This window comes from Phaethon lepturus, unplaced genomic scaffold, assembly GCF_000687285.1.
Source record: "Phaethon lepturus isolate BGI_N335 unplaced genomic scaffold, ASM68728v1 scaffold57214, whole genome shotgun sequence".
NCBI lineage: Eukaryota > Metazoa > Chordata > Aves > Phaethontiformes > Phaethontidae > Phaethon > Phaethon lepturus.
This window is the reverse complement of record NW_010533666.1, coordinates 1-10790: the sequence shown is the minus strand read 5'-3', so window position 1 is coordinate 10790 and position 10790 is coordinate 1. Positions and strand designations below refer to the sequence as shown.

At 39.1% G+C, this 10790-nt stretch overlaps 1 protein-coding gene across 1 annotated transcript; it reads right to left on the bottom strand.

Moving 5' to 3' along the window:
* Positions 1-1205: 1205 nt before the first annotated feature.
* GPN1 (GPN-loop GTPase 1) lies at positions 1206-9800 on the bottom strand (the record flags this gene model as incomplete). The annotated part of the gene is made up of 8 exons (XM_010285248.1): positions 9754-9800; positions 8211-8277; positions 7149-7186; positions 6586-6664; positions 6389-6483; positions 4695-4740; positions 2449-2595; positions 1206-1288 (listed from the first exon to the last, which is right to left on the bottom strand). Coding segments are annotated over exons 1-8 (563 nt in total), but the record flags the coding sequence as incomplete, so codon positions are not given.
* Positions 9801-10790: the final 990 nt, after the last annotated feature.

Sequence of the window (10790 nt, the reverse complement as noted above, 5' to 3'; positions counted from 1 at the left end):
TTGGCTTTCTGGGCTGCAAGTGCACGTTGCCGGCTTATATGAAGCCCTTAACTAGGGTTTCATTATGTAGGCAGTGTATGCCAGAAAAAACTGTTAGGTTATGTGGTAAAACTCCTCAGCACCTCCAAAGAGCACAGAGACACATTTGGGGGGGAGGGGAAGCGCAAATAATACTGCCCAGGTACTCCCAGGTGCATCACAGGAGGGCCATCAAACCATCAAAGACCCATCACAGCAAGCCCGGAGAACACAGAAGCACGGTGGCAGGCAGGGGATCCAAATTAAGGACTTGGAGGAAGGGCAACCCCATCTCAGCTCCTCCCAGGGCTGTCCCAGGAGAACCATCATCCCCATGGTCCAGTCATGAAATCCATCACCATATCTCGTTGGGAGCTCTCTGTATCACCTTTCAAAGAAGGATGGCTGCCTAGGGGTGCGGGACTCATGGGATGCAGGGAAAAAGCATTTGGGGATAGTACAGAATTTATTATGGGATGCTTAGGAGAGGAACCAAAGATGGGAAAAGGGAGGGATTTAGGAGATTTGGGGAAGAAAAAGTGTGGGAAAGAGAGGGGTAAGGGAGTAAAAGGGTCTACTTGCATGTAAGCAGAGACTAAGCAGTATGCAGACCTGGGGGCATGACCAGGCCAGACTAATCAAACCTGGGAGCATGAAGCTGTAGCAGCCTCTCTCCAGCTATCCAATCCACCATTTTCCTCTAATAATAATCTATGGTCTGGTTTAGGTGCTTCCAAGTAATCCAAGCTACAGGATTTACTTTCTGCTGTTATAGAGCAGTCTGGCAGTGTTTCATGGGGAGGAATCCAGTAAGGAGCAAATTCTCAAAGAATTGTGGAATTTCAACTTGCTCATCTACTCAGTCTGCCAAACTGATCTCTTAGCTTCCTGAGGACAATTCAAACCTTGATCATTGTATGGAATGAAAGGAAAAAAAATTACTGCAGAGGTTTGCTGGCACAGGTAACTTTTACTTTTTCACTGAACAGTTAGCACAAAAATTTACCACTGAATAGTTCCTTTTGACTGCTGCTTTTTATGCTGACTCTTGCACTTAAGTTTATTAGAAACACTAGACTACCTTGGCTGTGAAAAGTGAACAGTCCTCCAAATCAAAGGAGTGGGCTCATGAATTGGTAACTTCAGCAAGTATTCACTGGGTCAGGGACCAAAGGTTATCACCTTACCTCTCATATTCATCTACAGCTTTAGAAAGCTGAACAAAAAAATCATCCAGTCCTGTGCCAAGCACAGCAGAAACACCAACCACCTATAAAAGAAAACCATATACCAGAAGAGTAATTAAACCAAGTTTTTAGGTAACTGATGGATTATCACAGCTGGAAAAACTAAGCAGTTTCTATCTACAGCACTACAAACCATTTTGTGTGTAATACTGCGTAGGGTTCCACATAGAGCACTTAAAATATTTTTGTTTTGACTAAATTATCATCATCTGTATGAATGGAATCACTTATTTATTTTCATTGTCTTTCTTGTAATATCCATAAAGCCGTTTGCGTGCTTTTTCTTAACTAAGAGCTGACGAAAAACACAATTAGCTGAACCTTTTTAGCACGAACTACGGGATCATTAACATCCTCCAATGTATAGTGTTTTCAGGGAAACTGAATGGATTTGTCCTCTCAAAATCTGGTAAGTGGAAAAAAAAACCCACACTTTTTCTTGCATCAGCAAATATGTAGGATTTTTTTGTTTGCTTGGTTTTGAGATTCTTTCCCTTCTTCCTGCATAGTAAATTGCCCAACTGTACTCGACACTTTCAGAACAAGGAAAATTATCTCAGATGGGAGATGCTGCAACACAGAGCATTACCTCTTACCAGCCTATCTCAGCTTTCTTCTGATGGTTCACAATTCAGTATTAAATGATACAGGCTGCCAGTCAGTGTGACAAGCAACTAAAGTTACTTTATGTTCAAACCAGCAAATTCTCGCCCCGAGTGCAAGGCTCATCAACAGATTCCAGTTCAAAAGGACAGTGCAAACCTCTTTTACAGAAGGACAGATGGTTAAGGTGGGAAGACGCCTCTGGAGATCATCTAGTCGAACCTCTCCTGCTCAAAAAGCAAGCAATTAACTAGAACAGGTTGCTCAAGATCTTGTCTGAGTGTGTTTTGAGTATCTGCAAGGATGGAGACTCCAGAATTTCTCTGGACAATCTGTTCCAGTATGGTCAAATCAGTACAATTACAGCAATTCTGTTTTCCTCTTCTGTTTAGACATAGTTTCCTGTATTTCACTTCATGTCTACTGACTCTTGTCCTTTCATAGGGAACCACTGAAGAGAGCCTGTCTCTGTTTTCCTTACATCCTCCCATCAGTTCTTTATACACATCAATAATATCCTCCTTGAGCTTTCCCTTCTCCAGGCTTTTATGAGAGGTACTAAAAAAAGGAAGATTCTTACCTTCAGTGAACTGTAAAATTCATCCAACACTAAACTCATAGAACGAGTCAGGTTACTGACGTAGGATGTCTCTTGATTCAGGGCATCCTGAAAAGTCTCGAAGTCCTGCATCCATTCTACTGCAAAACTGTGGTCAATGATATCAGTCTGGAAGGAGAAGAGAAAATCTTCTGAAGTTATTACTTCTGAAGTTATTATTACGATGAATTTTTAGCCTTAGGCTGTTAAGTGGACAAATTAAAAATTTTAATTTTAAAGTTACTTTCAAAATTCTCATCTTTTCAAAATATTCAGCCCTGGTCTGAAGTTTTCCACACTCCGTTTATAATCAAACCAACTAGTTGAATATAGGAAAAGAAGACAAACAAGCACTATCCCAGTTTTAAATAGGCGTTTTAAGGAAAGAATTGCAAGTTTGAAGGCTTCTATGGTTCACTGGAAAGGGGCATCCAAAAATTGCATACTGTACAAAAAAGTTTAAGTTGTAAATATTAGATTGTATGGTTGAGGCCAGACAAGAACAGTCTTCACTGAGGACCCCATCCATTCTTGATTGCCTTGGGGTCAGCAAGGAAGAGGGAGCCATTTCCACGTTGGGTAACAGCCTACAGGATCTTTTTATAAAGTGAGCTGTGCTCTAACCTGACGAAGTTATAATCTAAACGCAGTGCAAGATGATAGACACAAACAGGTGAGATGGTTCCATAATTTTACAGGGATTAGTATGTAAACAGTCTATTAAAGAGTTTTATAAACACATCTTGCCACATGTATATCCACTATTGTCACAATATAGAGACATTTAAAACTCTGATATATTTCATCTCCCAGCACCAAGGGGAAGGAGGAAAGCAGATAAAGAAAGTATTGCCTAGCATTACTCAAGAGATTTAAGACAGAACTGAATCCATCAAGGGTCAAAGCCTGACTATTTAGAGTTAGCTTGATTAAATTCTAGAAATAAAATTAACTCTACAAATTACTTTGGTTTTTTCCCCTCTGCAAATCTTAACGTTGCTTAAATCTGTGTGTTTGTCACTGCCCATACACCAGTTCCTTGGGATTCTTCCATTCCCATCAACACTAAAATTTAAAATGCTTGTCAAAAATTTCTGCAAATGCTGTTGGCTTTACTTTTTACTGAAGGCTAAACATCAGATCAAAATGAAGGTTAAAGTAATGAATCTTAAGCCTTTCCCTACCTATACTGATGAAGTCCCATTTCTTTCAGTCTTTCAAAAAAATTTATTTTCTTAAGAATGATTTTCCTACCTCATGCCTTTTTCTACTAAAAAAGCCTATCAGCTTATTCTAAAAATACTGTCTAGAGTTATAAAGAAAACAGCGTACAAAAACTTGCTAAGTAAGCGAGCAGATATGAAAGACATGCATGGTTTGGGTCACAGGGAAGATGTGTGTAGTTGGACAGTAATCCTACTCAGCCGGTGTGAGGTAAAATTTCACATTCAAACATGGGTTTTCTAGAGGAAGTGTATGGGATATACGTGCACCCACACACAAAAGCTTGCTAGGTTGGGGAGCAATTCCTGGAATACAAAGGATGTCTGTGGGGAAAAGAAAGAATATTCACACCAAAAATCTATCTTTTAACGTGTGAAATTTTTATGTTTAAAGAGCCGGCTACTTGTTAAGTTCAAAATCATTCCTTCAAGTCTACAAGTACCTTATACAACAGTGGAGATGTATACCTAGGCTAGTATCTGCTTTCTGGCAAATACTGGCATATTTTTAGCGTTACTAATCAGGACCAAACACTTTTTGTTAAGTTTTGCCCGCTACAATACATGGGACTCCTTCCTCAAAACAGGCAGGTGTTACACAATTCCTACTGTGAGTCATCAGCCTGCTGCTAAGTAGAAAGAAATAATGATTAAGACAATTGTTCTGAGGAAGCAGGGTACTGTAAGAGCAGATTCAGTAATGAACTTACCCTTATGTTACAAAGTTTCCTTACAGCCTAAGGTTAAGGTGCAAAACCTTTTTCAAATGGTTACTGTCATCTCTAACTCAAACATTTGGGTTTGATAACCGTCCAACTCTGATTCTTCTTGTGCATTTGTATATCAGATTAAAGACCCTTTTAGATTTGGTTTTCAGCCTGCAGCTCGCTCCCGGCCTCTGTTTTCTAGAAAATCTATTATTGTAGTAAGACAAAGACACTACAGCAAAGCAAGCTTAACAGAACAACGTTCCACTAGGACATAGAAACCACAGCTTTAACTTACTTTGTTCATGACAACAATGAAAGGTAGCTTTGTCTTGTACAGGATGCTGGGGAGGGGAACAAAAAAACCCACACACACAAAATGTTAAAAAATTAATTTAAATTTCACTAGAATAGAAAACAAGTTAAGCGTAAGGCAGGCAAGACTTGTGCAAAACTGAATACATTCGACTTCAAAAGATAATTATTTTTCTCTGTATCAATTAGAACATAATTTTTTCCCAGATCCTGCTTACCACAGTTGAACAAAATATGCCACCTCACCCCTCAAGATGTAAGTGCACATCCGTAACATATAAAATCTCCTTCTACACACCCAGTTGACTCCGATTACTATTTCTATGACTCTCAGACCCCAGTTTTTAACTCTCTTGGCATTTTCCAATTATTGTGACTCAAACCTTAGGTTTTGAAATATTATTTGTGAACTGAGCAATGAATTCAAGTAACTCAAAACACCTACAACGCAAAACTACCTTGAAACATGAGCTTACCTATTCATTTCACTGTCTGTATTCTAGCACCTTTTGCCCAACACTAATGTCAGAAAAAGCAGCATGTGATAAGACACATTTTGCATACTCCTACCACAGTGACATAACTTCTGACCTTGGTACAAGGGTTGATAGGGGTTTTTTTAAAACGTTTTACCACCATTTACCATGAATTATGACAGCTCTAGGTATGTTGATCTTTACATAGGTATTTACTCCCTGGTTTAACATGAAAGAAAACACATAAATCCATGTGTTCCATGTCCTTCCAAGGAGGAAGACAATAAATCAAGAACTCCATGCTATGCTGAGCTCCAAACAAATTTTGAACAATCACTGAAAGTATCAATAATATTAATGAAATAGAATAAAATATTTTATGTTTACAAAAAAGAGCTTAAACTAGGCTACCTTGATACATCTTAGATAAATTATTTTATAAGCAACAGGCAATGTGTTGGATCTGATGTAACTAGCCTTCATCATACTAAGGTCTTATGGATTATTTAATGTTTTCGGTTGGAGTTTTGACCCAATGACCTCAGGATGTCCACTGGTACCTAAATTATTTTGCTTATCCAATGAGAAAACCACTAAGACAGAATAACCAAAACAGCAGATTAAGTGTATACGAGGCATCAAAGTGCACTTGCAGCCCAGAAGGCCGATTGTTGGAGCGGGGCCAGAGGAGGTCCCAGCAATGCTCCGAGGACTGGAGCAGCTCTGCTGGGAGGACAGGCTGGGAGAGCTGGGGGGGTTCAGCCTGGAGCAGAGAAGGCTTCAGAAACAGCTTATTGTGGTCTTTCAGTATTTAAAGGGGGCTTATAAGAAAGACAGAGAGAGACTTTTTAGCAAGGCCTGTAGTGACAGGATAACGGGCAATGGTTTTAAAACTGAAAGAGGGTAGGTTTAGATTGGACATAAGAAAGAAATTTTTTATGATGACGGTGGCAAAACACTGGAGCAGGTTGCCCAGAGAAGCTATGGATGCCCCATCATTGGAAATGTTCAAGGTCAGGTTGGATGGGGCTTTGAGTAATGTAATCTAGTGAAACCTGTCCCTGCCCACGGAAGGCAGGATGGACTAGATGGTCTTTAAAGGTCCCTTCTAACCCAAACCTTTCTGTGATTCCCCTCCAAAATAAGTATTGAAGAGACTCAGCAATCAAAATAGATGGACTGCATTTTCACCTTTTCTTACCTGCAGGCATACAGCATGTTGGACATAAAGGTGATAGGATTAGTACTGCGAGAGGTGTCCATCACATAAACAACAACTGAAGGAAAAGAGGAAGCCTGGAAACACAAAGTAAAAGATATTTTAATTAGAAGTACATGCTGTTCAACAGTCACTTCTTTCACACAACCTCACTGTCAACTCATGTAGAAAACACTTACCAAGGCCTCAGTTATGATGGTTCCTGATGCTGACCAGGTGAATACCTCAATTTGCCCTGGTGTGTCAATAATAACATACCTATTAAGAAGTCACCCCCGACAAACAATAAGGGAAAATTAGTTAAACATGAGGTCCTGTTCTGGCTAGATTACCATAAGCACATAACAGCAAATCACAGGATTATTCTGTTACAGATCAGAAAAGCTTCCTCCAAACAGCAACAAGATTTATGGGCATGCCTGAAAATTTCCTGAATTTTCTAAGAAGCACATACTCTCTTCAAACTCTTCAGAAGAAGAATTAACTGTTGTCTATTCGAACAGTGCATGAGAAAAAATCACAGTCTAATGGACAAGAAAAGCAGAACTGGAATCAGCAGACATTTCTTCGATGGATCCAAAGAAAGTCTAATTTATCTGTTCTAATTCTGTGCCTTTTTCCACATGAAATTTATACCAAGGCTGAAAAAAATCCTAGAAGACATGCAGAGAACATGTTTAGAATTTCACATGGTTGTCCCACACTGATCCCAGAAAAGTAGAACTTGGTAGAATGTACTCACTTGGATGCATTTTGTCTTTTTTCAATAAACTTCATCACCTGATGGAAAAAGGAGTATACTTTGTATTTAGGCTCACAACATTAAATTTTCATAATAATTTCATAACAGTAACTACATTAACTTGCACAGCTGCGTGTATGTATCAAAAGAAGATTAAAGTCTCTAAGCTTTTCAATGTGTGAAAATGCCCTACTAAGGAATGATGGAAAATGATCAGACACTGCATAGGTCAAAGACAACCTTGATTTTGTCTGTGTTCTAGTACCTGGCTAAAGAAATGGTATAACAAACGCAGTTGTTCCTTACCTGTTTACTAAAAGATTGTGCACTGTCTCAGTATCTTGCATAAGTTCCCACCCCAGCACTGATTTAGCATTATGATTTAAGAGAGCAGTCAATTACCAAATAACCCTAGGAAAACCTAACCCATTTCCGGAAGTGACCTTCCCTACTTCAAAATCAGAACATTCATATGAAAGATTTTATAGTGAAGATAGTGCAACAGAACATTATGTACAAAGACTAAAGAATGTTCTGTATATATGGCTTCTAAATTTTACTTTTAAAAAAGCTGAAAAACTGAAATCTCTCAAATGAAAGCTAAAGCACTTGGACTGCTTAGTAAAATATATGGTTCTGTATGGAGAATACTCATGTAACTCCAAAGAAATACTAGGAGGCTAATCAAACACAGCGCTCTCTGAGACTCCAAACACACCCCCACCCCCCGCCGAGTCTCCAAGCACAGTATCTGCCACACAGTATCACAAATCGCGATAGGAGGACAAGGTGTAATGGTTTTAAACTAAAAGACGGCAGATTTCAACGAGATACATTTTTCACAATGAGGGTGGTGAAGCACTGGCCCAGGTTGCCCAGAGAGGTGGGTAGGTGCCCCACCCCTGGAAACATCCCAGGTCAGGTTGGACAGGGCTCTGAGGAACCTGATCTAGTTGAAGATGTCCCTCCTCATTGCAGGGGGGTTGGACTCAATGGCCTTTGAAGGTCCCTCCCAACCCAACTATTCCCTGATTCTATGATCACACAGGAACAGCCTCGTACCTGATCAAATCTTGTAGCAAAGAGATTGAGTGAGGTCACTATTCCACCATTTGGGCCCAGCCCATATCTAGATGCTTCATTTAGGAAAAGCAGATGATTATGGAGACCTCTGAGGGCTTCTTTTTCAATCAATAGTGGGCCATGTACAACGCGCATTGGATACCTTGCGGCAAAAGACAATACCCCTAATACACAATTATGTCTTCTAGGTGATGTAGTAGCATAACAAATACAAAGTCGTCTCTCTCTTGCCCAAACACGTGATGGACAAAAGGAAAAGGGGCTATGTCATTGCTTCCCCAAGCATTATCATTGTGACAAAGGGAAAACATACGTATGTGTATACATCAAAGCCATCTTCGTCTTTCCAAAAAGAGTTACAACACAGGCAGTAACTCAGAATTTAACAATGCCCTGAATGCACTTAATTTTAAGAATTCATACTTCAAAGGATAATTGAAATATTTCTTGCACAAATAAATTTTTAGCAGAATTTAAATGATAATAGGAATGAATGTTGTAAAGATACTCAAAACATCAGCTTAGAGGTGAATATTCCAAAATCCTTTTTCATGCATACAGATCTGTATACTAGTTATGTTCACAGAAACAAAGAATTATTTTTTTAAATTGCATAAGAACCAGCACCGATTCATCAGTACATGTCTTCTATGGCCAATACTCTCAGTATCCAAACACAAGGCCAGATACCCTCCTTAAGCACTATTTAATGGGATGCTTAAACTCTAGCAACGGCTAACAGACACAGTAAAGCAAATAATGCATCTACATACCAAAGTGAAGCTTATACTTGGATGTTTTGCTGGTAACTCCAAATCAAACAACAGACAAAATCAAGAATCCTATCCCCCACAACCTTTATTCTTCTCTAAAATATTAAATTTAATAGTCACACTAGCAAGTCAAATCCAAACACTGCATATTACTGCCACCTGCACAAGCTATTACTTAGGAGACAAAGGACCTCCATACCGCTCTGGAAGTGTGGCCATTTTAATGTAATGTTACTGAACTACAGTCAAACTATTGTGCAGCAAGAGCGCACAGTCAAAGTCTTTGAGATTCAGAAAGACAACAGTGCTTTGATTATGGTCAAACGATGGGAAAACTGTTTTCTCTACCTACTACAAATAGGAATTTGCATATTTGTTTATAACAAATAAAATTAGACATGTTAAAACACGGGGGGAAAAGGCTGCTGGCTTCCACAAAGAAAGATACAAGCTCTTCAAAAGAACAGAAAGAAAAACGATGTGGGCAGAGAGCCTATTATTTGTAAAAATGTACTATTAGGCAGAATGACTTTTAACACAGGAGAAAATTACCTAAGGAATACCAAATCTTGTAGAACATACGTTTCTAACCTCACATGCAAGAAATACATAGTCAAAAACTTCTGATCTTCTGCATTACTGCAATTCCAAACGCCTCCTGCCCCCTTTGTCGTGGTGTGCAGAAGTGACAGACAGATTTCACAAAATCTCAGATTTCAAATACCATTATTTAGACAAAAAAAGGATACTGTTTCATGACTTCTTTGTACTTCACAGTGTCCCGGATATCTAGAGGAGGAAGTTGTATGAATAGTTTCAGAACATCAATTTTAAAATAACCTTCTTATTCAATTTGCTGATAGGTGAAAGCCCTTCTTTTTCTAGCAAGTCTCCTTTTGTCTCAGTAGTAGATCTATCACCACCAAAAATCTCTTAAGTAGGATAAATAAAATCTAACAGATTTGCTATGCTGTCGACATACATATGAAATTAAATGTAATTCATGCAAAGCACCACCAATTTAGGTATTTAGCAGTAACTGCTTCAGTTTAATTTTATTCTCAGCTGATCAACATCAGTTAACAAAGTATACATACCCAACTGTATTATTAGAGATCCAGCACTTGAACACATACTCTAATTATTCATTTGACATAAATAACACAACTTTGGTATCCACACTGCCTTTCTTATCCTTCGGAGAGGCAGGCTGACAAACTTTAAGAGACAGGATCCTCACAAACCTAATGCTTTATAAGGCCTTTGGATCGGCTAAACATAAGGTCTGTTTTATTGTTAAAGTATTTTCTCTAAAATTCACATATTTTAAAGTGCTTTAAAGAAGTTATTTGGTAGCACATACGGTTACCACTGTTCTGGATGTAGGGAAGCAGACTGAATCTGCTGCTACGTTCATCACTGACAAAGGAAAAAAAAACCCAAAAGAACCCAAACACATCAAATCACTCCGGATGACGTAAAAAAAAAAAAGTACAAACGCGATGGAAGGATGCCGCTGGTCCTAAAAACTCACACGTTAAAGACTGACAGGAGAAAGGAGTTCAATTAAAAAAAAAAAAAAGTCTTAAAAGTCCTTCTTGTCTTAGAACCTGGAACCACTTAAAGAGACTACAAGCAACCCAGCCAAACACCTCACACACCCTGCCCCTCCGTCCCCCGCCCCGGTTCCACGGAACATGACAAGCAGTATTCCAAAACCGCTGTTATGTACCTACGGCAAAACGCGCTTTCTTCTGGCGGGCTCCACGAACAGGCCACACGGCTG